This window comes from Callionymus lyra, chromosome 10 (genome assembly GCF_982586985.1).
Source record: "Callionymus lyra chromosome 10, fCalLyr1.hap1.1, whole genome shotgun sequence".
Taxonomy (NCBI): Eukaryota; Metazoa; Chordata; class Actinopteri; order Syngnathiformes; family Callionymidae; genus Callionymus; species Callionymus lyra.
Window position 1 is genome coordinate 10,065,702 of NC_141827.1, and position 27,362 is coordinate 10,093,063.

The 27,362-nt window shown below is 39.2% G+C and overlaps 3 protein-coding genes across 3 annotated transcripts in view; 2 read left to right on the top strand and 1 right to left on the bottom strand.

Moving 5' to 3' along the window:
* Positions 1-4,409, top strand: part of LOC148070207 (potassium voltage-gated channel subfamily B member 1-like) — a 46,293-nt gene extending 41,884 nt beyond the window's left edge. The window contains exon 3 of the mRNA XM_087800913.1: positions 1,183-4,409. Coding sequence (XP_087657039.1) covers positions 1,183-2,934 — 1,752 coding nt within the window. The 3' untranslated portion in view covers positions 2,935-4,409. The remainder of the gene's footprint in view (positions 1-1,182) is intronic.
* An 8,734-nt stretch (positions 4,410-13,143) lies between these two features.
* Positions 13,144-16,884, top strand: LOC148070208 (retinol dehydrogenase 10-B-like). The gene is made up of 5 exons (XM_087800415.1): positions 13,144-13,593; positions 14,697-14,795; positions 15,058-15,203; positions 16,402-16,533; positions 16,615-16,884. Exons 1-5 carry the CDS (start codon positions 13,144-13,146, stop codon positions 16,733-16,735), a joined length of 948 nt encoding a protein of 315 aa, XP_087656541.1. The 3' UTR covers positions 16,736-16,884.
* Positions 16,885-17,591: 707 nt separating this feature from the next.
* cse1l (CSE1 chromosome segregation 1-like (yeast)) lies at positions 17,592-26,591 on the bottom strand. The gene is made up of 25 exons (XM_087801211.1): positions 26,517-26,591; positions 25,889-25,984; positions 25,656-25,798; positions 25,473-25,574; positions 25,252-25,397; positions 25,081-25,171; positions 24,892-24,999; positions 24,490-24,582; positions 24,254-24,421; positions 24,057-24,186; positions 23,914-23,979; positions 22,845-23,047; positions 22,697-22,781; positions 22,551-22,612; positions 22,342-22,478; positions 21,590-21,693; positions 21,417-21,514; positions 21,184-21,334; positions 20,899-21,107; positions 20,726-20,823; positions 20,106-20,191; positions 19,896-19,977; positions 19,045-19,191; positions 18,734-18,965; positions 17,592-17,930 (listed from the first exon to the last, which is right to left on the bottom strand). The coding sequence occupies exons 2-25, from the start codon at positions 25,971-25,973 to the stop codon at positions 17,841-17,843; spliced, it is 2,916 nt and encodes a 971-aa protein (XP_087657337.1). The 5' UTR covers positions 25,974-25,984; positions 26,517-26,591; the 3' UTR covers positions 17,592-17,840.
* Positions 26,592-27,362: the final 771 nt, after the last annotated feature.

A 27,362-nucleotide genomic window follows, 5' to 3' on the forward strand; every position in this document is an offset into this window, starting at 1 on the left:
GTATTTACTCATGTAGGTCATATTTGAGTTTCCATCCATCACACACCTCTCTCGAGAGACACGCTGTGTGGCGGAGCTATTTCAGGAAGTGTCCGGAGAGAATAAATAACCATTATCTCTCCGTAATATAAACTTTTTTGGGCCGCTGAAGATCGGAACCATCCTCCTCGTCTCTTCAATGGAGCATATGCACAGAAGCGATCACCTGTCAGGACTGATTAAAGCTTACCTGCTCTGATTGAAACTAGAGAATAATCCCACTCTCTTCTTCCGTGACCTTGCGTTGGATTTCACACCCACTCCGGGGCGGCTATAATAAGTCTGGCCTACTGACTCACCTGCAACTTAATCCCTGATATTTTGATCACAGCATATCACACTCTTCGGATTATATCATTAGTCGTCACCTGGAGGATTGGAATGCCCTGTCGTGATGCAGGAAACTCTATGGAATGTAATCAGTAAAGGAAATACAGAAAGATCTTGTAAACGTATCCGTTTAATTTTAGAAATTCTTGGGTCTTATTCCCGTATCTGTCCCTAAACTACATGAGCTGCTTGTGAACTTGTCGTCAAACCAAACAGCCTCTTTTTATTTTCTGCCATGAAGTTAAATGTGCACCATATTCATACTATTGATGGGAATCGTATATCGTCACTGAAGTGAATTATCACCAAGCTTGAATGGCTTTATTACTATGACCAGTTACTATAACAAGTTAATATTTGACATACATATTTACAAGAAACTAGTGTTACTTATTTGGTAATTAAAATAAAATAATTACAACAAAAAAAGATCAGAATTATAGTTTAAGGTCTATTTGTTGTTATATTAATCCTCATTATCATCTAGAACAACATCTTACGTAGACATTTCTTAGCTTCTCTAAAGTTTTAAGATATCTGAAAGCAGAGATCTGCCCTTGCGATCGCCAAGAAAACGAGAAGCAGGTATTAGAATGAACAGTATAGAATGAAAAATGTAGCACAAACACAAGCACCCATCGGTTTTTAAGTAACCTTAAGTAACAACCAGCCAAATATCCAACTTTAAGGTCTCGTCTAAGCAAATCACCGAGAATTAAAACGTTGACATTGTATTTGACTTTTCTCAATTGAACAAAATGTGATTTTTGCACATTTTTTTAAACCCAATTTTCTCTTCTTGTGTTCATTCAGATTCTGGCCATCGTCTCCATCCTTTTCATCGTGCTGTCCACGATCGCCTTGTCTCTGAACACCCTCCCAGAGCTGCAGGACACCGACGAGTTCGGCCACGTCACGGATAACCCTCAGCTGGCCCACGTGGAGGCCGTGTGCATCGCCTGGTTCACCATGGAGTACCTGCTGCGCTTCCTCTCCTCGCCCAACAAATGGAAGTTCTTCAAGGGCCCCCTGAACGTCATCGACCTGCTGGCCATCCTGCCCTACTACGTCACGATCTTCCTCACAGAGTCCAACAAGAGTGTGTTGCAGTTCCAAAATGTCCGCCGTGTGGTGCAGATTTTTAGGATTATGCGGATTCTACGTATTCTAAAGCTTGCGCGACATTCCACCGGACTTCAGTCTCTGGGCTTCACCCTCAAACGGAGCTACAACGAGCTCGGGCTGCTCATCCTTTTCCTGGCCATGGGCATCATGATCTTCTCCAGTTTGGTGTTTTTCGCTGAAAAGGACGAAGAGGACACAAAGTTTAAAAGCATCCCAGCTTCTTTCTGGTGGGCCACCATAACCATGACCACCGTAGGGTACGGAGACATCTATCCAAAAACGCTTCTGGGTAAGATAGTGGGAGGTCTGTGCTGCATCGCCGGAGTCCTGGTGATAGCTCTGCCCATTCCCATTATTGTAAATAACTTTTCGGAATTCTACAAAGAGCAAAAACGGCAGGAGAAAGCCATCAAGAGACGGGAGGCTCTAGAGAGAGCCAAGAGAAACGGTAGCATCGTATCCATGAACATGAAGGACACGTTTGGCCAGGGTATAGAACTGGCAGATATTTTAGTGGACAAAGAAAAGACGCACGATAATCATGTGTCTCCAGCTCTGCACAAGGTAGAGCCCCAACTGACCAGAGCACAGAGCCCCGTCACCCCTACCAAGAACCTGGACCCTCAAGCAAAACCTTCAGTCAGTCCACAGCATCTGAGCGCACAGAAGCTTGAGCAGATGTACAACAAGATGGCTGAGCCGCCGCCCAGCCTGCACAGGAGGGACAAAAGTGACCCACCTGGTTCCATCAGGAACAGAGCCGAGCTGGGGAACCTCGCGGAGCCGGTCACGGACATCAGGAGCATGTCTAGCCTGGACAGCTTCATCAGCTGCGCGACAGACTTCGCCGACAGCTCTCGCTTTTCCCAAAGCCCCATCAGCAACATCAAAGGGAGGGTCAGCACCAACCCCAGCCTGGAGCCCACCTTAGAGCACGAGCATGAAGGTTCTCAGGGAACGAACACGCCCACCATGAGGCAAAGCAACAAGCACGGCCTGTACTCGGTCAGCCCCCGAGCCATGCGCTTCAACAGCTACTCGCCCAAGGGGAACAAGGAAGACCCGGTGGCCATGTCGGACAACTCGACCATCCAGAGCCCCGAGATGTCGGCGTACACGACCGCCAGCGCCAGGACACCCAGCAAGACCCAAGAGAAACTACTGCCAAGCATCTTCACGTTCCACGACGCCACCATCAACAAGTTCATCGACGCCGACACGGACGAGGAGGAGCATCTGCACGACAGCTCCGGCCAGAACCCGTCGCAGAGACTCTTGGATAAAGTCAGCCCGAGGTTCGGCCATCACTCCCGGTTCCAAGGACCCAACCATACGGAGGGCGTCCAGAGAAAGAAGGGCAGTAGCATGTTGCCCTTGGACACGCAAGAGAACCACTTGGCTCAGGAACTACATCCTCTTCGCGGAGACGGTCGCTTCTAAACCTGACCCGGGCGAGGTTGGAAAGAGAACCTTTTAGAAGACAGATCCACGACCAACATCTGGACGATAATCAGACAGATTTCTGTTGTACTGTGAACTGTTAGCTTCTAGTAAAAGGAAGAACTTACCGTTCGTTTCAGTCAATTTGTAAGACATCTCATGTTTTTGGAACATATCGAAAAGTCTCTTCAGGACCATTTTGAATCCGTAGCAAATTCTGAAAACTGTGGACGATCTCTGCTCCGAGATGAACCTTGAGTGTCGAGTTACATGTGAACTGGCCTTAGTTCCACGTCTCTGTGAGTCCAAGTCAAGGAAGGAAGAGTGTGTGCAATAATTCTCCGAGTGTGTATTTATTGTCTTTTTGTGTTCAGCTGATGTTTCTACTGCACATTATCAATTTAGACGACACAGACTGTGACTTCAGTTCTTTCCTCAATTACTGTTCAGCCCGACTGCTGGCACCTTAAAAACACTTTCAATATCTTGGAAATAACCATGTGTGTGTGTGCGTGTGTGTGTTTCATCTACTGCTTGGAAACATCTAGCTGAAGAATGTAGAATCACAGGTTGCAGTGGTAAGTGGTCTGATTGAGGTGTGACCGATCAGCTGTTTGACTAAAAAAAAAGGGTCCATAGAATGAAAGTAAAAGACAGAAAAAAAAAACTCGCTTATCCGCAGATAGTCATCTTAAATAATGTCTGTGCAACATCATCATCACAACAACGACATCATCACAACAACATCATCACAACAATGACATCATCATCACAACAACTTTATCATCACAACATCATCATCACAACAATGACATCATCATCACAACAACGACATCATCACAACAACATCATCATCACAACAACATCATCATCACAACAATGACATCATCACAACAACATCATCATCACAACAACATCATCATCACAACAATGACATCATCATCATAACAGAATGAGCACAAAACCTCAAGAACTTCATCATCAACACAAAAACATCCTCATCACAACTTCATCATCATTACAACAACAAAATCATCTTCATCACAACAAAAACACAACAATGAAAATCATCACAACTTCATCCTCAAAACAACAAAATCATCTTTATCACGACAACATCACAACAACAAAATCATCAAAACAAAATCAACATCATCACAACAAACACTAAGCATCACCACATTCAAAAAAAAAAAAAGTGTTTCTAATACTTACTGTTAGTTTCTAACGCAACATAGATTTTTGCCAGAGTTTAGATTTTAGAACAGTTTGGATGCATTTGTTGATGTCGTGCAGACGCACACAGACACACTTACGTGGAGATAGAAAAGCACAAAAAAGATAACAATAAATAAATCAATGATTATTCCAGTTGATCACAGAATGATCTGTGAAGAACTTAATGTTCTCAGGAAGTGTTTGCACGTGAACCTCAATATTCTTTGACATCCTGGTTATTACACAGTTATTATGTAACTGAGACGAAGAAGTAACTGAAATATATTCGTTTTTCTTTTTAATTTCCACTTTTATTTTCAAATGATGGACTTCTTTGTCTTCATAACAATGTAGCAAGAAGTAAATGCATTTTATATATATACATGTGTATGAAATAAAGAAAATATATATATATATATATTAATGACCTCGATGAGTTACATTAAATCGTATATATTTGAACATTTTTCATGTTAAAAATATCATTAATGTTTGATATTATTTATTATTTCACATTCAATTTTGTCTTCAGTTTATTCAGTTCTTTGCTTTGGTTCGATCAATATGTAGTCGAGTTTGAGAACATTTTGATGACACATTTGCAAAACTACACATGAATCGAAGACTAAGTAGTTCTCAAACAAACCATGACCATAACTCTGAAAACATCAGGCGTGTTCAGGACTAAGAAGATTCTTCAATGATTCATTTTGTTTTGCGTCTTACGAACGCGACAAGTTTGATTTCTATGGGCCCTTTGAGCGCCGTCGACCCTCGTGTGTCTATGATGAAGCTCGGGAGGTTTGAAGGATGGAAACCAGGATCATTGTACATAAACAAAACGACATTGATATTTATTGGCAACGACTGAAAAGTATTTATATTTGTAACTTGTTTTCTAGAGAGAACTCACAGATAGACCCGTTGTGTTACCTCATAGATTTGCATATTAAACTGTATTTATTGAATCCTCTCAACCATTTCCTGTTATCTCCGGACGTAACATTGTAAATGTGCGACTTGAAGAACCAAAGACACTTTGAACGTCCGTCCATTAAGAGTTTTCCATCTGATGCATCCGTCACTTTGAGGAGGTTGAACTGAAGCCACACATAACGGTAAACAGCGCCACCTAGTGGAGTCTCTGTAGCTAGTTCAACAGCAACAATGATTTTTTTCTGATACACAGTGAAAAATATTCTACTAGTCTAGATCAGATTTAAAGCAACAACATCTGTCACCGACTGTTGACCATCTTAACCTCAAAGAGTTGCTAACTAGCTTCATCTGATAGCATTGACTCAGGTTTGGGCTAAATGAAGGTCAAAACTAACAAAACGTAAATCAAATTCTCACGTACATAAATAAAACTTATTTTATTACTGATAAAAATGTCCTTTCATAATTTCCCCTAAAATTATTATTATTTTTAATGACTTTTTTTTCATTAGCGTTAGCATTACCTCCTCTATAGCGCCACAACAACAGAAAACATTGCAACACTTCTCCCTACTGGCAAGAGAAGAACAATCTTTCTACAAGTATCAAAAAAATATATATTTAAAAATGCTGCTCTCAACCGAACAAACTTTTTAAAAATTTGAAAACAAACTTTTTCATAACCACCTAGCATAGAAGCATTTAGCGTCACGACGCAACTTATTAAATTCCAGAATTTCTTTACTTTTTTGACTTCTTCGTGTAGAAATAAACGGATCAAGCTCGACTCAATTGCTTTATTTTCAACAAAAACCTCGTTTTGAGTCATTTCAGTGGAAATTCGATAATCTGCCAAAATATAATTCATTTTTTCCATCTCAGTCGGTTTCTCTCTTTTCATTATGTCATAATTTTCTCCTTCTTTTGACGGACGTGAGGTCATGTGCGGTTTATTATCATTTTAAAGAACTGATCGGTCCGGCAGCAGTGAGTCCCCGTTACCATGGTGACAGCTGACATGTTTGTGAAGATTTAGTTATTAAACATTTAGAAGAAAAAAAAGACATTTATTTAAGCATCAGACGTCTTCAGTTATAATCGACTCGACTGCATCACTCCACCGACTCCGACCAGAACCGACAGAGTCCGTCTGCGGATGAATCCGCCGCGAAGAAGGCCCGGAACCGTAGGATTGTGTCGCCTTCACGAGATGTTGACGAGATCCATCGGCACAAAAACAACCATGGACTCCTCGTGAAGGACAGAAGATCCTGGTGGACTCACCTTCAGAAGACGCCGCTGACAGTTACAAGTGATGTGAGACGAGGTCCAGCGAGTCCTGGTTCCTGTTAAGGATCAGTTTTACAGGCGCTCAAGATTCCCGCCCGGACGGAGTCATGGAGTCGTGGGAAACAAACAAGAAGATATTTAGCACAAGATTTTATCCTCGTAATAAAGAGGAATTTGTCAGAAACACGTTGTCAAATGTGTGGGTTTTTTAAACGTAAATCAACACTAGTTTCGTAAATAACAACTCAAATATAACTTGTATCATGATGTGGAAAACTTACCAGTTTTAAGATGAAACTCTTCTTGAGAACTGTCGACAGACTAGAAAGAAAATAATTCAGAAAATAATCCAAATTTTGATTTGATCGACATTATTTCATTTCCATTTCAATATAAATCATAACTGAACTATGGACACTATATATTTCATATAAGGGCCCCTTATCAAAATTAGTTTTAATTTGTTTTGAGGTCAAATAAATGCTAAAAAAACAAACAATAATAATGAAGTGCTTAAACGTTATATTTACAATTGAACATAATGAAAATATAAAACTTATTACAAACACGTGGCATTTGGGAATAAAAGCCACGACACTGACCTCTAGCGTCCACTGTGTAGCATTGCAAGAAAGAGCATTACGGTGATGTTTTCTGTTAATATTATTAACTTAGTAAATAAATCATAAAATTAAAGCTTCTACTGAGTTTATCTGGGCTGACACCAAAGTAAATACGAGTTCGGACCGAGTGTTTTAACGCCTTCTGACAGTAGTACTTTTACTAAGTACTTTTAAATAAAATCTCTTCACGACAAGAAGATTTAAAAGTGAGAAAGTAGAAGATTTAACGTATAAAAATTAAACTCTTGTCGTGTGTAGTCAGTACAACCACATTTAGAGTTAATTTAACCAGATTCATCAGAAAAGAAGTAAAGTTATTAAAAACCTAAACAAAATGAACACAAGTATTCAGTAACACTATATATGAAACCTTTAATTTGCTCATGAAAATTCTACCATTGTACAACAAAAACGTGTTTGACTCAAAGTGTACGATAGTTTCAAACAAACAAACAGATACAACAAATAAAACACAGTTCAGGAGGCGTGTGACGTCACAGGTTGATTTAAATTACAAATAAATCAAACTAATAAACTTATTTTTAACTTCCTGTATATTGGTTTAATAAAAGTACAACACACACGTCACGGTTAAACTCTATGTTTGTTCAAGTTTATCTTTGCTCACCTGAACACGAAGCTTCACCTGCAGATCATTCAATCACTGCAGGACCCCGCCGGATCTGTAGCTGCCCGGGATACTGCCTGCTCCACAGCTACTCAGAAATGTTGTTTTATCTCAATGTTTTTGCTTTTGATCGCCTTAAAATACATACGAGCCACTGTGTCCAACCACAAGCAGTCACTAAACCAATTAAAATAATAATAAGAATAATTATAAATAATAATGATATAATTATATAATTAAGGCGTAAACGTTATTATTCAAATTAAATCAATGTTTTATTTCCTGGCAACGGATGATGTTTACGAATTAAAGATTATCAAAGGATTAATAAGATCAAGATCAATTATATTATTTAGTCGAGGAGGACATTCAATTACAACTTAAACTGTTGCGCTACAATATGGGAGCGAGGACGAGTTTTGAGGTTTTCTAGTGACATGTTTAAGAACAAATTTGTTGTATCAAACTCTCAAAAAAAAAGAAAAAAAGACTTTGTTTGATGTTGCGATGTGTGAACCAATCACAGCCCAGATCTGATGGTGATGTATGCGCACAAGAAAAAAAAAATATATATATATATATATACAGTGCCTTGCGAAAGTATTCGGCCCCCTTGAACCTTTCAACATTTCGCCACATTTCAGGCTTCAAACATAAAGATATAAAATTTTAATTTTTTGTCATGAATCAACAACAAGTGGGACACAATCGTGAAGTGGAACGAAATTTATTGGATAATTTAAACTTTTTTAACAAATAAAAAACTGAAAAGTGGGGCGTGCAATATTATTCGGCCCCTTTACTGTCAGTGCAGCAAACTCAGACTGATCAGAGATGCAGACTATTTGTTAAAAAAGTTTAAATTATCCAATAAATTTCGTTCCACTTCACGATTGTGTCCCACTTGTTGTTGATTCTTGAAAAAAAAAAAAAATTTTATATCTATATGTTTGAAGCCTGAAATGTGGCGAAATGTTGAAAGGTTCAAGGGGGCCGAATACTTTCGCAAGGCACTGTATATATATATATATATATATATATATATATATATATATATATATATATAATTGTAACTCACTGATCTGATGGATCCAGACAAGGCGAAGAAAAATATTGTTTTTCTTTTTTATTAATTCTTCTGGTCCGCCATTTTGACTTTCTACTAACTTTAGACCCCTGAGCAGATTATTTTTCAGGTACCACTGCTGTCATTATAATAATAAGTGACCAGCGACCTCTCAGGTGCAAGAATCATGTGTTGCCAGACCATCAACGACTCACAACTTCACTTCCACTCGACCTGATCTGGATCATTAAACATATTTTCACGGCAGGAAGAGTCAAACGTTGACTCTATGGTGAGATCAGTCGTCGATGACATCACAGCGTTTCATTCTCAAAGCCGTCGTTTGACACGAAAAGACGTCTGAGCTCGTGGACGAGCGTAAAAACAAGTTGTGTAAAGCTCTAAATTTGTGCGATTTTGTGGACACGTGTCGATGATCACCTTAACAATTTTACCCCGATTTGGATAATCCTGCTCACGCATCGGATCAGGAATAACTTTGAGAATGTCTACGCTGGAGGTGGAAAGAAATGCCTCAGGATCGGATCTTACGTAAAGCTTTTTTCCGTGGTCTTACATAAAAGTCACTCCGGGTCTTACTGATCGCGGGTCGTCAAAGCGGCTTTGAACGAGACTCAGCTGACTGACACCATGAAAGACCGTATTCAAACCTGCTCGCACCAAGAATGTGAGCCACCATGTTTCTTAACGGTCAAAGTGTCAAAGTCGGGGTTCAGGTTTGACCGTAAAGATGCTTCTACGGTGGCCCTGACTGTTCACTTAAAGAAACATATAAATGTTTGTCACACAAGCCCGTTCTGTTCCTACATCAGTCTATACCAGTTGTTCTATCATTGATTAAAATGTGTTTAGCTACTACAACTCCCAAAATGCATTGCAAAAGATGTAAAACGAAATTAAATGGATGTTATAGTTTGTGTTGTTTATGAAATTTTGGCAAAATAATATAATTTAAAAAGACACCCATACTTGTACTTGTAATCCATGATGCACTGCAACAGATCCATTATGTATTTTTGAATCCAAAAGGTTTCTTAAAAACAATAAATGGAAAGAATTCAACCTCAAACGTTTGCTTCAATTTAGAAAGAAACAACAGAGAAGTTATCTTGTTTAAAATGTTCATATGTTGTTGATGTTCATGTGTTGATGATGTTCATGTGTTGTTGATGTTCATGTGTTGTTGATGTTCATGTGTTGTTGATGTTCATATGTTGTTGATGTTCATGTGTTGTTGATGTTCATGTGTTGTTGATGTTCATATGTTGTTGATGTTCATGTGTTGTTGATGTTCATGTGTTGTTGATGTTCATGTGTTGTTGATGTTCATGTGTTGTTGATGTTCATATGTTGTTGATGTTCATGTGTTGTTGATGTTCATGTGTTGATGATGTTCATGTGTTGTTGATGTTCATGTGTTGTTGATGTTCATGTGTTGTTGATGTTCATATGTTGTTGATGTTCATGTGTTGTTGATGTTCATGTGTTGTTGATGTTCATATGTTGTTGATGTTCATGTGTTGTTGATGTTCATGTGTTGTTGATGTTCATGTGTTGTTGATGTTCATGTGTTGTTGATGTTCATATGTTGTTGATGTTCATATGTTGTTGATGTTCATGTGTTGTTGATGTTCATGTGTTGTTGATGTTCATGTGTTGTTGATGTTCATGTGTTGTTGATGTTCATATGTTGTTGATGTTCATGTGTTGTTGATGTTCATGTGTTGTTGATGTTCATGTGTTGTTGATGTTCATATGTTGTTGATGTTCATATGTTGTTGATGTTCATGTGTTGTTGATGTTCATGTGTTGTTGATGTTCATGTGTTGTTGATGTTCATGTGTTGTTGATGTTCATATGTTGTTGATGTTCATATGTTGTTGATGTTCATATGTTGTTGATGTTCATGTGTTGTTGATGTTCATGTGTTGTTGATGTTCATATGTTGTTGATGTTCATGTGTTGTTGATGTTCATGTGTTGTTGATGTTCATGTGTTGTTGATGTTCATGTGTTGTTGATGTTCATGTGTTGTTGATGTTCATGTGTTGTTGATGTTCATGTGTTGTTGATGTTCATGTGTTGTTGATGTTCATGTGTTGTTGATGTTCATGTGTTGTTGATGTTCATGTGTTGTTTATGTTCATGTGTTGTTGATGTTCATGTGTTGTTGATGTTCATGTGTTGTTGATGTTCATGTGTTGTTGATGTTCATGTGTTGTTGATGTTCATGTGTTGTTGATGTTCATGTGTTGTTGATGTTCATGTGTTGTTGATGTTCATGTGTTGTTGATGTTCATGTGTTGTTGATGTTCATGTGTTGTTGATGTTCATGTGTTGTTGATGTTCATGTGTTGTTGATGTTCATATGTTGTTGATGTTCATGTGTTGTTGATGTTCATGAGTTGTTGATGTTCATGTGTTGTTGATGTTCATGTGTTGTTGATGTTCATGTGTTGTTGATGTTCATGTGTTGTTGATGTTCATGTGTTGTTGATGTTCATGTGTTGTTGATGTTCATGTGTTGTTGATGTTCATATGTTGATGATGTTCATATGTTGTTGATGTTCATGTGTTGTTGATGTTCATGTGTTGTTGATGTTCATGTGTTGTTGATGTTCATGTGTTGTTGATGTTCATGTGTTGTTGATGTTCATGTGTTGTTGATGTTCATATGTTGATGATGTTCATATGTTGTTGATGTTCATATGTTGTTGATGTTCATGTGTTGTTGATGTTCATGTGTTGTTGATGTTCATGTGTTGTTGATGTTCATATGTTGTTGATGTTCATGTGTTGTTGATGTTCATGTGTTGTTGATGTTCATGTGTTGTTGATGTTCATGTGTTGTTGATGTTCATGTGTTGTTGATGTTCATATGTTGTTGATGTTCATATGTTGTTGATGTTCATATGTTGTTGATGTTCATGTGTTGTTGATGTTCATGTGTTGTTGATGTTCATGTGTTGTTGATGTTCATATGTTGTTGATGTTCATGTGTTGTTGATGTTCATGTGTTGTTGATGTTCATGTGTTGTTGATGTTCATATGTTGTTGATGTTCATGTGTTGTTGATGTTCATATGTTGTTGATGTTCATGTGTTGTTGATGTTCATGTGTTGTTGATGTTCATATGTTGTTGATGTTCATGTGTTGTTGATGTTCATATGTTGTTGATGTTCATGTGTTGTTGATGTTCATGTGTTGTTGATGTTCATATGTTGTTGATGTTCATGTGTTGTTGATGTTCATGTGTTGTTGATGTTCATATGTTGTTGATGTTCATGTGTTGTTGATGTTCATATGTTGTTGATGTTCATATGTTGTTGATGTTCATGTGTTGTTGATGTTCATGTGTTGTTGATGTTCATGTGTTGTTGATGTTCATATGTTGTTGATGTTCATATGTTGTTGATGTTCATGTGTTGTTGATGTTCATGTGTTGTTGATGTTCATATGTTGTTGATGTTCATATGTTGTTGATGTTCATGTGTTGTTGATGTTCATGTGTTGTTGATGTTCATGTGTTGTTGATGTTCATGTGTTGTTGATGTTCATATGTTGTTGATGTTCATGTGTTGTTGATGTTCATGTGTTGTTGATGTTCATGTGTTGTTGATGTTCATGTGTTGTTGATGTTCATGTGTTGTTGATGTTCATATGTTGTTGATGTTCATGTGTTGTTGATGTTCATGTGTTGTTGATGTTCATGTGTTGTTGATGTTCATGTGTTGTTGATGTTCATGTGTTGTTGATGTTCATGTGTTGTTGATGTTCATATGTTGTTGATGTTCATGTGTTGTTGATGTTCATGTGTTGTTGATGTTCATGTGTTGTTGATGTTCATGTGTTGTTGATGTTCATGTGTTGTTGATGTTCATGTGTTGTTGATGTTCATGTGTTGTTGATGTTCATGTGTTGTTGATGTTCATGTGTTGTTGATGTTCATATGTTGTTGATGTTCATGTGTTGTTGATGTTCATGTGTTGTTGATGTTCATGTGTTGTTGATGTTCATGTGTTGTTGATGTTCATGTGTTGTTGATGTTCATGTGTTGTTGATGTTCATGTGTTGTTGATGTTCATGTGTTGTTGATGTTCATGTGTTGTTGATGTTCATGTGTTGTTGATGTTCATATGTTGTTGATGTTCATATGTTGTTGATGTTCATGTGTTGTTGATGTTCATGTGTTGTTGATGTTCATGTGTTGTTGATGTTCATGTGTTGTTGATGTTCATGTGTTGTTGATGTTCATGTGTTGTTGATGTTCATATGTTGTTGATGTTCATGTGTTGTTGATGTTCACGGGTCACTGAGCTGCTCTTCCATTGGCTCTTCCATCCTAATCCTCTCACGGAAGTTACATAAAGCGGCTCCGGTCGCGCGGCTCCTCGTCACATGAGGGTCAGCCGGTGATCGTGGACCATGATCGTGCTCGTGGACCTGCTGCTGATGCTGGTGGACTTCACCTACTCCATCCTGAGCGCGGTGCTGCAGACCTTCCTGCGGCCGCGGCTGAAGAGCGTGGACGGGGAGCTGTGCCTGATCACGGGCGCAGGGGGCGCTCTCGGGCGCCTGTTCGCCCTGGAGTTCGCCAAGGAGGGCGCGCGCCTGGTGCTGTGGGACTGTAACGCGCGCGCCAACGAGCAGACCGCCGAGCAGGCGCGCGAGCTCGGCGCGCAGGTGCACACCTTCACCGTCGACCTGTCCGTGCGCGAGCGCATCTACGAGGCGGCCGCGCGCGTCCGGGCGGAGGTGGGCGAGGTCAACATCCTGGTCAACAACGCGGGGGTCGTGGCGGGGAGGAGGCTGCTGGACTGTCCGGACGAGCTGCTGGAGAGAACCATGCTGGTCAACTGTCACGCGCTCTTCTGGGTGAGGTCATGCGTGAGGGGTGACGTAACAGGTCCTCACTCAGGTCCGCGGTCAGTGACGCGTGAGAGGACAGAAGATCCTTTGACATGAAGCCGCTGCATAGATGTTCCACTTTCAACTTTGACCTCGAATCTACAGTTTATTTTCATTCCATCAACTTTAACTCGTTAACAGTATAACTTTTATGACGTCAGTTCAAATCATAAGTGAGAATATAAGAGATAAACAAGAGTTGTGTTGTGTTTATCAGTTGTGTTGTTGAGTTGTGTTGTTTCCCTTCATGTTCAAATGATTAGTTTAAATTAAAAAAAAGGATAATTTTGTTAGTTTTACATGTTTTGACCATAGGTAAGGTAAGGTTTGGTAAAACTTTATTTTATTTTATTTTTTTCCAATAGCCACAGAAAATACAGCAATTTTTCATAAAGAATAAATCAAAATAAAATAAGAACAAGAACAAAGAGGAATAATGAGAAGATGATACAATCTAAGTCTAAAGATGAAGATAAAGAACATTTGATTTAGATTAACAAACAAAAATTTTGATTAATATAAAAAAATAGTGTCTAAATAAGTCTTTATCAAATGAAAATTAATCACGTTTTTCAACCTTTGTTCATAATGTAATGGCATGAATTTTTTATCAGTATTTATTTTGTGTCCTAAGTTAAATCTTTGTTTTTTACGGCAATTAAATGTTTAATGTTGTGTATTATTTGACAGATTTAATTAAACTCTTTTTTTTTCAAGTATATCATATATTTTTTTATCTCACAATATACATATATATTTTACTACTTATTTTATTAACAGTTAACATTTTCTTAAAATATTTTGTCAGTACGTTAATGTCATATTATACGTCTTTAATCTCGTAATCAACGAATTTTACTTAAAAAGTAAACTCATTTTTTGAGTGGCTCTAGTGTTTTAAAAAAAAAAATAATAATAATTGTATATTTTAGGTATAATTTATTGCATAGATTCAACTCTATCTTTAGAAATTACATTTAAAAATATATATAAACACAAATATATTCAATTGATCTTAATAATAACAACAAATCGTTTTATGTGAGTTTTTGTTTTGTTTTGTGTAAAAGATGACGAAGGCTTTCCTGCCTGACATGAAGTCCAAGAACCACGGACACATCGTGACGGTGGCGAGCGCTCTGGGGCTGTTCAGCACCGCCTGTGTGGAGGTGAGTCCACACACACACACACTCACACACACACACACACACACACACTCACACACACACACACACACACACACACACACACACACACACACACACACACTCTCACACACACACACACACACACACACACACTCACACACACACACTCACACTCACACACACACACACTCACACTCACACACACACACACACACACACACACACACACTCACTCACACACTCACACTCACACACAGCTTCACCAACTCATGTCCCCCCGCAGGATTACTGCGCCAGTAAGTTCGGCGCCGTCGGCTTCCACGAGTCCCTGACCCACGAGCTTCTGGCCGAGAACCTGGACGGCATCAAGACCACGTTGGTTTGTCCGTACATCGTGGACACCGGGATGTTCGCCGGCTGCGAGATCAGGTGAGACTCAACACACATAATCAACGCTGCCAAGGAGGTCTTTAGAGCATCAGCGTCTTTGTGACAACTGCTATCAAGGCTTTTTCAAATGCTCAAAAAGTTGACTTGTTTGTATCTGTTTACCTCATTCACAATCGCACAACACAGATGACTTCTACACAACTAGAACAAACACACACCAAAGTAGAAAATACACACACACACAATCATCTTTTACAAAACAGACTTGAGCACCTACAAATACACACAGCTGCAAACATACTTCTATAGATTCACACAAAAAACACTGTGATACACAATAGATAACAAGTCTTTTACACACAAAAGCACAAAACACAAATCGACAAAAGTACACATTCTTGTGTTGTACATTATCACACAACTAAACACAGAACTACACATGCACACTATAAACACACTGATAATACACAACAATTTACTAAACACGTCGAACAATAGCACACAAATATTCTTATTTCTCTGTCAAATATTAACGCACAACTACACACACACAAAGACACAACTACACACTGCAAACACATTGATAATACACAACAATTTTCTAAACACCCACAAACACATGAACAAAAGTACACACATATTCTAATTTCTCTGTCATATATAAACACACAACTACACATTGACACACTAGAACCATCCGCTAATACACAACCATTTATTTCTAAACACAAATGATGATTTATTTCATACAAACACATGAACAAAATCACACAAACATTCTAATTTCTCTGTCGTATATTAACACACAACTACACACGCATACTACAAACACACTGATAATACACAACCATTTTCTAAACACCCACAAACACATAAACAAAATTGTTGTTTCTCTGTCGTATGTGAACGCACAACTACACACAGAAGAACACAACCTCACAATACAAACACACTGATAATACGCAACAATTTTCGAAACATCCACAAACACATCGAACAAAAGCACACAAATATTCTTAATTCTCTGTCGTATATTAACACACAACTACACACACAAAGACACAACTACACACGCACACTACATACACACTTATATACACAACCATTTTCTAAACACCCACAAACACATGAACAAAATCACACAAAAATTCTTGTTTCTCTGTCGTATGTGAACGCACAACTACACACAGACGAACACGAGGTTAAAGGTCACATGTGTCGCACACTCTGCCTCCAGGAAGGAGTTGCGGGGTCTAATCCCGCCGCTGGAGCCTCTCTACACGGTGCAACAGTCCATGCAGGCCATCCTGGCGGAGCAGCAGATGATCTGCATCCCTCGCCTCATGTACATTCCCTTCCTGACGCGAGCGTGAGTGTGCGGCTGATCCTGAGTGTGCGACGGATCCTGGTGTCGCTCCTCGGATCAGGACGTTGTGTGTTTCCTTCGCAGACTTCTGCCGTGGGAAGCCAACGTGGCCACGTATCGCTTCATGGGCGGAGACAAGTGCATGCTGCCCTTCATCAAGAACGTGGAGCAGAAGACCGCCAACGGACACGTCAAGTCTTCCTGACCCGGACCTGGACCCGGACCTGGATCTGGACCTGGAGGTCCGAGACGCCAAAGGATCCTCCATGTGAAGGGACTGTCGAGAACTCTGAAGATATTTGTGTGGAAATGTGTCAAACCATCGTTTTATTAAAATATTGACTCAAGATGAGATTAACATGATTTATTTTATTGCAACATTGTGCACACGTACCACCAGGGGGCGACATTGAGAACTACTGTGTATATTTGAGGTTAATTATTTCAATCTCTACGCAATTTCTTATTATGGTTTGTTTTTGTTTTAGGGTCAGTTTGAGAGGCGTGTATTGTAAAGAATCTGCAATACAAATCAAGATACACGGTTCGACAATATGATATATCGTTATACTGTAGTTACAAGAATATAGTTGTATTGTCAAGTACTTGATTTTGGTGTTGCAGAATTTACAGACCGCATGACTCTTGACGAAGTCGTAACTGCTTTCGTTTTGAAACCAAAAAAGGTCCGAACATCAGCTTTAAAAGCTGCTGGAGTCGACTGTATCCTCTCGCCCTCAGTCATCGCTGAGATTTTTCATTGTTCCTGTTGCGAAGGACGTAATGAAAGTTCAATTGCGACAGAAAAAGTAGAAATGTTGCCAATATTTGAATGTGAATTGAAAATTAAAAAACAAAAAAAACATTTGAAATACACTTATATACAATGTAAAAAATATTTAAAATAATTTCTTAAAAATGTTTCATATAAAAACTGAAATCGTTACGTTTCTTGTCGAACGTTTCGCTGCCTGCGTTATACTGAACGTCCACTTGGTGGCAGCAAACAACAGAATACTCGGACGTTTGACTTGTGAACGAGAAAGTAACTTGAGCAGAAATGTATACAAGTGCCTCTTTTTATTCACAATAACAAACGGACTAGAACAGAAACATGGTGGATGTAAAAAGTCGACTGAAGGACGTGATTATGTTTCTTTTAACACCAGCAGTCGAGACCAGACCGAGCCGGTTCTCGTGGTGATGTCGTTAAAAGGGTTAAAAAACCTTCCCAGGATCATGATGTCGAAATGTGGGGAACGTGTCGGGATTGAGGGTCAAACGTAGACGACATGGACACAGAAGCGACGTCACACCAGCTGCACACTGGCCGCCTGGAGGTAACCCTGCAGGAACTGGAGCGCCTCGGCGTTCAGACTCGTGTGGAGCATGGAGGGAACCTGCGCAGAGAAAGACCTCCATCAAAACCACAGCTTCACTAACATCAAAACCACAGCTTCACTAACAGATTCATTAGCATTTAGCTCAAGTTAGCATCTAACTTACATAAGCATGTAGCTTACATAGGCATTCATCTTACATTAGCATGTAACTACCATTAACATTTAGCCCATATTGGAATGTATTTAACACAAATGGCAAAGTTACATTAGCATCTAGCTCCCCTAGCATCTGGCAAATTAGCAAGTAGCATCTTAAATTAGTATGTAGCCCACGGTAATATGTAACTTATATGTAGCACACATTAGCATCTAACGAACATTAACCTGTAGCTCATGTTAGAATCTAGCTCACATTAGCATCCAACCTAGAATAGCATGTAGATCAGATTTAACATCCAATATACATTAGCATGTAGCTAACATTATCACCTAGCTGGCATAAGCTTCTACCTAAGAAGAGCACAGGCTCACATTAGCATCCAACTCTCATTTTTGTCTAAACTAAATGAGTGTCTATCCTACATTTGAATGTAGCTCAAGTTAGAATCAAAATTACATTAGCACCTAGCTCCTACTTAGTAAAGCATGTAGCTCACATTAGCATCCAACTCACATTTTAGTCCAAACTAAATGAGTGTCTATCCTACATTAGAATTTAGCTCACGTTAGCATCAAAATTACATTAGCACCTAGCTCACACTTAGATTAGCATGTAGCTCACATTAGCCTATCCTACATTAGCGCACACACATTAGCTGTGGGTGAATAACTGATGGTAGAAAAGAGTAAACGTCACTCACTCGTCCAGGACAGGCAGTGGACAGTTTGGAGAGGGACTGGGCCAACAGGACTTTAGGATTGGTGACGATCTGTCCAATAGGGTCGTGTTCCTTCTTCCCGGCGAAGGCGAGTTGAGAGAAGGCGGTCTGGTACCCGGGCGTGTCCTCGATGTCGATGAAGTGCTCGTCTTCGGGGATGCTGTCGTCCTCCGGCAGCTCAAACAGTCCGATGAGAGCCTGCAGCAGTGGAGTCCTGCAGGAACATGAAGGTTTCACTGCCTTAGTCGTCGCTCGTGGACCTTTAACCTTTAACCTCTGGAACGTGTTCTTACCAGAGTTTGGTGTACTCCGTGTCCATCATGGCAGGACACTCCGTGAGGACCTTAGTGATGCCGACAGCACAGATCTTCTTCTCGATCGACCCGGACACTTTCTGAACCTCAGGAATCACAATCTTCTCCAGAACCATTCCGAACATTCTGCAGAGGAACAGTGTCGTGGTCAACATGCATCACATCCAACTTACAACACGTACATTAGCATGTCGCTCAGATTAGCGTCTAACTTTCATTAGCATCCAACGGTCATTAGCAAGTAGCTAACATCAGCATCCAACGGTCATTAGCAAGTAGCTAACATCAGCATCCAATGGTCATTAGCAAGTAGCTAACATCAGTATCTAACTTTCATTAGCATGTCGCTCAGATTAGCGTCTAACTTTCATTAACATGTAGTTAACATTAGCATCTAGCTTCCATTAGCATGTAGCTAACATTAGCATGACGCTCATATGAGTGTGCAACTTTCAGTAGCATGTCGCTCACATTAGCGTCCAACTTTCAGTAGCATGTCGCTTACATAAGCATCCAACTTTCATTAGCATGTCGCTCACATTCGGGTCCAACTTTCATTAGCATGTCGCTCACATTCGGGTCCAACTTTCATTATCATGTCGCTCACATTTAACTTTAATTAGCATGTAGCCAAGATAAGCATACAGCTCACATTAGCTTCTAACTTAAAACAGATTAGCAAAGATCAAAGATGCAAAGTTCAGAATTTAAATCCAATTTTAATACATTTCTAAAAATGTTGAGAGCTTGATTTGACACTGATTAAATTTAAGAAAACAGCAGAGATAATCACTTTGACACAGAAACAACACAAGGACTAAAATAATTACTTTGGTTGGATGCTGTCAAATATCTCCTGAAGTGCGATGGCTCCGTACTTGACGCAGTACAAGTTGACAAACACCAAGAAACCTGATGGTAGGAGAGAAGAAACATTACTTGCCGTCAACGATTAGAAAATAAAAATTTAAAAAATCCATAAAAAGAAAATAAATCGTTTGAACCTGATGTTTTATTAAAAAAATAATAATAATATTTACTTTTGATGAACTTTGTGGTTTTAGAGTTTTGGAGCCTTTGGAAGAACAAGATGAAGATGGGTTTCCTGTACTCTGTGATCGACTCTCTGGAATAAAACAAACACATGATGAACACAAGAGAACTCGCATCAGAATATTTAATGGTTGACTTTAACATTTCAAATGATGAAACCTCGATTTTTTTTAATAAAAATATATTTTTTTAAGCAATTAATTTTCCCCAAGAGTTTGATATTCTTACCCATTATTCAAAATATATTTTCTCAATTCACAACCTTTAACATAAAATGTTTTCTATTGAATTTAAAAGACGACTTATTTTATAAAATATCAAACCATGTGTAAAAACAATTTAAATATAAAACAAATACAATAAAATAGGCTAAAAAAAAACGAATTGAATGCTAAGAAGAACGACAACATTTCAATATAAAACAATATACTTGTATACACCTTGTCAAGATAAAACTGCATCACCAAACAAGAAACTTGGATTTCCAAATACAGTGAATGCATTTGTCATTTTGTTACCGTCATAACTTTAACAGACTTTATTTGAGATTTATTTGGCCTCAGTTCTGCTTCTGTGATGAAGATACAATCATCAAGTGGATACTCACGGGGGCATGAACTCTATGATGCTGTTGAGCAGGTAAAACCCTTGGTGGTCGTTGGCCTTGGAGGCGATGAGCTTCTGGAAAACTCCCAGCAGACCAGGCTGAAAGTGATACAACGATCAAAACGGATCAGAACCAGCCGGTCAAGGAGGAAAACTGAAGGAAGAGTCACATACTATTTTATCAGCAGCGTTGTTGGCAATCGTGGTTCCTCCTTTCTCCAGGTAGGCCTGCAGCAGACGCACCAGCGGAGGGATGTTTCCGGTGCGCTCCCACAGCACCGGCTGCAGCAGGTACGGGAACAACACCATGTAGGCCACGGGGATGGAGTCCGAGTGGATCTCCAGGAGGAGCGACATGACCTGGAAGACGTACGGGAGGAACTCTACGGCCGCGTATAAAAAAGGAACACAAAGTTACTTTTCCAGTTCCTTCCTCGGAATCAAACCTGCTCCACTGACCCTGGCAGTCGTTCTTGAGAATCTCCGTGAAAACGGGGAACAGAGCTTCTTCAAAGCTCCCGACTGTGATGGGGTTCGCTTTACAGGTGATCCTGATGGACAAGCACAGCGACTCGAACAGGTAGTGGTTGAAGTGGGGCTTGCTGGGGTTCTGAGGACACACACAAGACGAGAAGAATATTTAATAAAAAAAACACTTGATGAACTCAGATAAGGAATATAAAGCAGGTTACCTTGCTGACCAGGATGAGCTTGTGAGTGAGTTGACCGATCAGAGTGGGAATGTAGGGAACGATGGATTCTTGCAGCAGAGAGAAGCTGCGCATGACGGCTTGAGGTCGCGACACAAGGTTAAATGTAAATAGGATGCATTATGGGAAACTGTGGGAGGAAAAAAACGACTCACCTTTCATGATGTATTCGTTCTCGGACGAACCAGGAAGCGTGAGGGTCTTGAACAGGTTTGTCAGAAGCTGCTCGGTCACAGGAGCGATCTCTGCCGCCGTGATGCTGCAGGAGCAGAAAACACGCTTAGATTTCTCCACATACAAAAGCAGAGTTTCTTTTTTTACTGTTAGAGTAAGAATATTCATTAAAAAAAAAGGTCAACATGAAACAGCACATTGTACAACTGTGTCTAATAAGATAAAATGCCCAGAATAGAAAATAAATAAGTTACCATTTATACAACGTCACTGCAAAACTTTTCGCTCCAAGAACTTTATGTGAACAAAGTGCTTGGCTGCATTAAGCACTAGATATCAATATCAAAACAGTAAATAAATGTCATGCATTTCAGAGGGATATGGATACTTCGCTTACGTTAGCATGTAGCAATGTTAGCATTTACATTTATCACAAAGAAATATTTTCTGTACAATCTCACTTTGAATTACCATTGTAACAGAATATTGGTGCTTCTGTCAATATTATTTTAGGGTGAACTATATTATGTGCTTGAAGTGCACTTTATAAACAACAAATGAGTGAAAATAATTTGTCTTCTGCTTCTACACTAAATCAGTTACACGATCATCAAAGTCTCCATTGACCCAACACTTTCTTCAGTTGAGCATAAGTTGTTTAGAGTTTAATAATGTGGTCGAGTTATATTTTCTCCACAAAGAACCCAATATGAAAACAGCGTCTGGCACATACAGTGTTGTGTTGTTCGGCCCCTTCATGGTGAAGAGGCGCTCCAGGGCGTGTGCAGCATAGGTGTGTTCCACTATACTGTCGGCCTGCAGGTGACTGATCAGGAGCGGAACTGCGTGCAGGAGCTGTTCTTTTGGAAGCTGAGGACGACAAATCAAAGTTAAGTCAAGTGCACGCCAATAAATGATTTGAATTTAAAAATAAAAGCGTACCTGGCTCCTGAAGATCATCACGTACTTGATGGCGTCAGCCTTCAACACGGGGAACTCGTTGACTGCACAGAAAAACATCTTTTAAAACCCTTTCAATGACACTTTTGTAATATTTGAGGTATAACATGGTTGATGTGAATCCTTACCATTTGGAGACTGTAAATCTGTAAGAATGTGGTTCACAAAGAACTCCGTCACATTCACCAACTCGTTCGCTTGAGTGATTCCGTGCTATGGGAGGAAAATACAGACGTTGAATAGATGGAAGAACAGACGCCGAGGAACACGACAAACCTTCTGCGTCTGTGCTTTGGAGGCCAACGACGTCACCAAGTAAATGGCAGCGTCTTTGTGCTTCCAGTTCTGTCTGGGACTCTTGGCGTACTCGCCCAGCATGGACGTCACATAACCGGAGAAGATTGTTGTGACGACACCCTCGAAGAATTTACAGAGTCCTCGGACCAGGTCACAGGCGGCCCGTCGGCGAGTGTCGATGTCTGAGCAAATAAGTGTGAACATGTTAAGTCAAGTTTTGAATCTCGAGACATCTCACTCATGAGACATGTTAGTACAATGGATGTATTTGTGCGGTGCAAAATGAAAGAACATAACGTTCTTTGACAAGTGGTACCGGTTCCTGAACGATACTTTGAAATGAAATTTAATTATTTTAGAATTAATTTTTAACAAATTAGTATCAAACATTAAAAAGCAGTTTTTCCAAATGATAAAAATAAACAAACAATTTCCAGTGCAAAATAAAACTTGGAAATATGTGACAAATTAATCTAATGTTCACTTCCTTTGTCATCAGAAAGATTTACACATCAAGTTTTGATCACGTGTGAGTGACAATACTTTTCACTGAAAGATCAGGCATCTTTGGATACTTGGTAACATTTCCGTTTTTGCCACAAGAAACTACTTTCATGCATTGAAATCCATCGACTTTGTACATTTATTTTTTAACACTTTTAACCCTAAAAAGAAATTTAAAATGGGACAAAATCATAATGAATAAAAATGAAAAATACAATTAAAACAAATCATCAGATAAGTTACTGTTTGTGCCGTTGTAAAATGCATCATCGCACATGTCCAGAGACTAGAGCGACCAGACTTTGTAGCAAAACTTCATTCAACCAATTCATAACCTCACAACCAATCAATGACTGATCTAAAATAAATTGAATCCAGAGACCAACCTAACAATTTTTTTTTATATCTTTACAATTAAAATCAACTTCAAATCAATCAAATTAATATCCGTTAATCATTACACCTCTAATTTTTAGGAACTGCACGTTTAAAAAGCAACAAATCATGAAAGGTTTTTAAGGCAAATCTTCTGCTACGATGTTACCTGATCCTTCAAGATCCCTTCGAATATATTCCTCAGAGTTGTCTTCAAAAGCCTCCTCGTCTGCACCTGAGACAAGAGAAGGCACCAACGGGTCATGATTTATGCATCCAAGTCCAGTAGAACCGGAGAAATGAGCGACTTACTTCTGAACTGCATGTTGGGCACTATGACCTTCTCACAAATGCTGGTGAGAATATTCTCGTCCTCAAACATGTATTTGTAATGTGGCCGCTCACAGACTGAAGCCAGAAACTGGATGGCGTTGCTAACGAGCTGGAACACAGAAGTACATCAGAAACATCCGAAAAAAATCATACTCAAGTTAAGCCAGTTTTCTCACCAGGTCGTATTTGACTTCTTGACCTGTTGAAACTAAAAGGTTCCAGATAGCCGTGACAAAACGCGGCAGATACGGTTGAAATTCCTCGTCGTACTTCTGAGCGTAAAGTGCGGCGTTGTCACAGATTTGCGACTTCAGCAGCTCCAGCAGACCAGCCTCCTCCTCGTCCTTCGAGATCAGAACGTTAACATTAATACTTTGAAGGTTTTGGACAAGAAATGTAACAAAATCCTCACATCTGTTTGCAAAAGTTTGTTGTCCAACGTCAGCAGGCCGTGGAAGTTGGTCATCCATGTTTCCATGTTGTCCTCAAAAAACTCAGGGAGATCCTGCAAATAAAAGAATTAGCACATGTTAAATACATTTTCTGGTAAATACAGATTTTCTCAAATGAACTAAAGCAATATTAATCTTTTTTTTTTAATTATTATTAAATAACAAAAACATGTATGGCAATATTTTGTATTTCATTTTTTAAAATAGATCAGACATAATTCATGATCATGTTAAAAAAATTAGTGTTGTATGAAGCATTAAAAAAAAGATAAGAGCTTAATCTTATCTTCAGTATATAACAAAATAGATTTAAATACAGATGTTACTGTGCATAAAACCCTGTAATAAAAGAGTTAAATTACCTGAAAGTTGAGACTGTAAAAGAGTTTGGAGATGAGGGTGAGCGAGGAGAAGAGAACCTTCAAGGCGTTGACATCAGACGCGTGAGTCTGACAAAGCTCAATCGTCGCCTATAAAAGAACGGATCAACGATTACTTAGTTTTAAGAAAAATCAACCTTAAAAAAATCAGTCATTTAAGTCTCCACTAACTTTGAACAACTCTGTCAGTGGTGAAGCAAACGTATCGAGGACAAGTTTGATTTCTGTCCACAGCTCGTTCGATTTGAATTCATGTCGATACCTGCGAGGATAAAACAAAACAAAAAAAATATGAATAAAGTAATCAAAGCGGTGATGCACAGAACAGGACGAAGCCGTCACCTCTTAAACAGAGAATGGGCCGTGCGAAGAACCCCGTTGATGACGTGAAAGTCTCCGCTTCTGAAGCGGGTCACCATGTCCGTCATGAGCTCAGGCCACTTTTGGGGAAAGTCTTCTCGTCCTATTATGCTGATGGCATCACTTAACTGTGGTGAAGCAGAGAGGCGTCAATATATAGAGGGGTTTCTTTATTGGTAGTGTAGCCAGTTACTTCACTCTACCTGCTTTTGAATCTGTTCTGGACTGCTGAGCATCAGATTTATAATGTTCGCTTTAACCGCCGTTCGATCTGGATCGGAAATTCGGTTAGGTTCATCCTCCACCTGGGGAATTGAAGCAAACAGAAAAGTCAAAAATCGCACATGGATTGTTCGACTGTTGACCATTTATTTCCATTCACTTACAATGCGCCAGTTTCTTTTGATGTAGTTCTTGAACGTGACGGCAGCACAGACACGAATGACGTTGTCTTGAGATTTCTCCAGCAGAGTGAGAAGAAGCAATGGATAGTTTTGGTTCGCTTCCACAGATTCCAGAAACTTTTCCGCTATCAAACAAGGGGAGGGGGGGGAATAATTCAGAGATGAAGATAAAAGTTAGATGCATAAGTTCCCAGGGGGTGTGGGGGGGTCTTTACCTGGACGTCTGACAGCTGGGTCTGGATTTAACGTTTTCCCAAGATATTCGGTCAGAGTCTGTAAGTTTGCATCATTTAGTTCCATTATGTCGGCGTCTGCAGGAGGGAAAACGACCACATGGGATAAAGACACAACAGTTAGTTAAGGGTAGCTCTTGTTTTGTTGCAAATATACGACTATATTGCCAACTCTTTGAGTATTTGTATGATTCGTCATTGTACAAGTTGGCCTGGACTCAGTAGCAGCCATGAATGCTGACAGCCGTTGGAGCCAGTAAGCTAGTGTTAGCAAAGCTACACCGGCTCCTGAGACTTCAAATCCGCCTAAACTCTTACGTTTTAAGTCTCGCCGGGAAACAAACGTTCACTATATGGCGAAGACGAACTAAAGGGAGGAAGTTAAACCACTTCGAAGTGAAGTCAAAGACACGTGAGTTTAGTTCCAGCTCGTTCCAACAGTCAATAATGCTCCAGCTCGGCTAGCTACTGTTAGCACTGACTTGCTAATCTTTCATGCTATTTTAAAAAAAAACACTAAAACCTCGAGCGACACGTGTCTGTTTAAATCTATACACACGTGTCTTGATATTAAGGTTCGATGGTCTATGGATGACGTTTGTAACTTTACCGTCTCAGCGGATTTTCGCTCAGGATGCGATGGAGACTCAAGTGCAGGAGCAGCTTTCAAATGTATGGCGAGAGCATCTGCGCGGTCACTGCTGTGCACATGCGCAGATGTGCGGTGACGCCGTCAGGACCGTCCCACTGAGCAATCATTTTTTTAAATAAGTTTTTATTTTTATTTTTAAACTAAATGTTTGAAGAAAAAATGCCAGGAAGAAATTTTTTTTATGTTTTTTTACAAATTCTGAAATTTAACGTTATTATGTTTTCAACTTTACAAATGAGAATCATTTTGTCACTTAACTCCTCGTTAAAATTATTTAACTGAATGTTAAAATTAACATAAGTTTACTTGAAGACTATCTGACTTTGAAATTGTGAAATATTATTGGGTCACCACGCATCATAAAATGTTTAGACTCCTCTTCTGTACTTGTGTGCATGTACTAATGTTTACTGTATTTGTCATTACTTTATTGATCATTGCGATTATTTTATATTATTATATTATACACCAATATTTTTGTATTTTCTTTAATGTTATTATCATAATTTAATATTGATTATTTTCAGATATTTCTGTTTATTTATATCATTATTTTTATTTATTGTTTGTATGGTTAAACCCCGTGATTATACTTTAATATATATTTATAGATACTTCACTAGATATATGGATATATATAAATAAATATATATTACCCTGGTTCTACAAATTCGTGCTATTGTCGTGCTACCAGAGTCAGAGGTAACCCATAGCGACAGCCCGTAGAGGGCAGAGCATGTATGAAGTAGAATAAATGTTCTTGGGAACTGCTGTGACAACCTTAATGTCTCCAATTTTAATTGT

Excerpts from the sequence above, each read along its gene's own strand:
- LOC148070208 (XM_087800415.1), top strand. The coding sequence starts at position 13,144 with ATGATCGTGCTCGTGGACCTGCTGCTGATGCTGGTGGACTTCACCTAC. Across the intron at positions 13,594-14,696 it reads ACTGTCACGCGCTCTTCTGG|ATGACGAAGGCTTTCCTGCC; the intron begins GTGAGGTCATGC and ends TTTGTGTAAAAG. Across the intron at positions 15,204-16,401 it reads TTCGCCGGCTGCGAGATCAG|GAAGGAGTTGCGGGGTCTAA; the intron begins GTGAGACTCAAC and ends CTCTGCCTCCAG.
- cse1l (XM_087801211.1), bottom strand. The coding sequence starts at position 25,973 with ATGGAACTAAATGATGCAAACTTACAGACTCTGACCGAATATCTTGGG. Across the intron at positions 23,048-23,913 it reads AAGGGATCTTGAAGGATCAG|ACATCGACACTCGCCGACGG; the intron begins GTAACATCGTAG and ends TTATTTGCTCAG. Across the intron at positions 20,824-20,898 it reads ACAACGCTGCTGATAAAATA|CCTGGTCTGCTGGGAGTTTT; the intron begins GTATGTGACTCT and ends TATCACTTTCAG.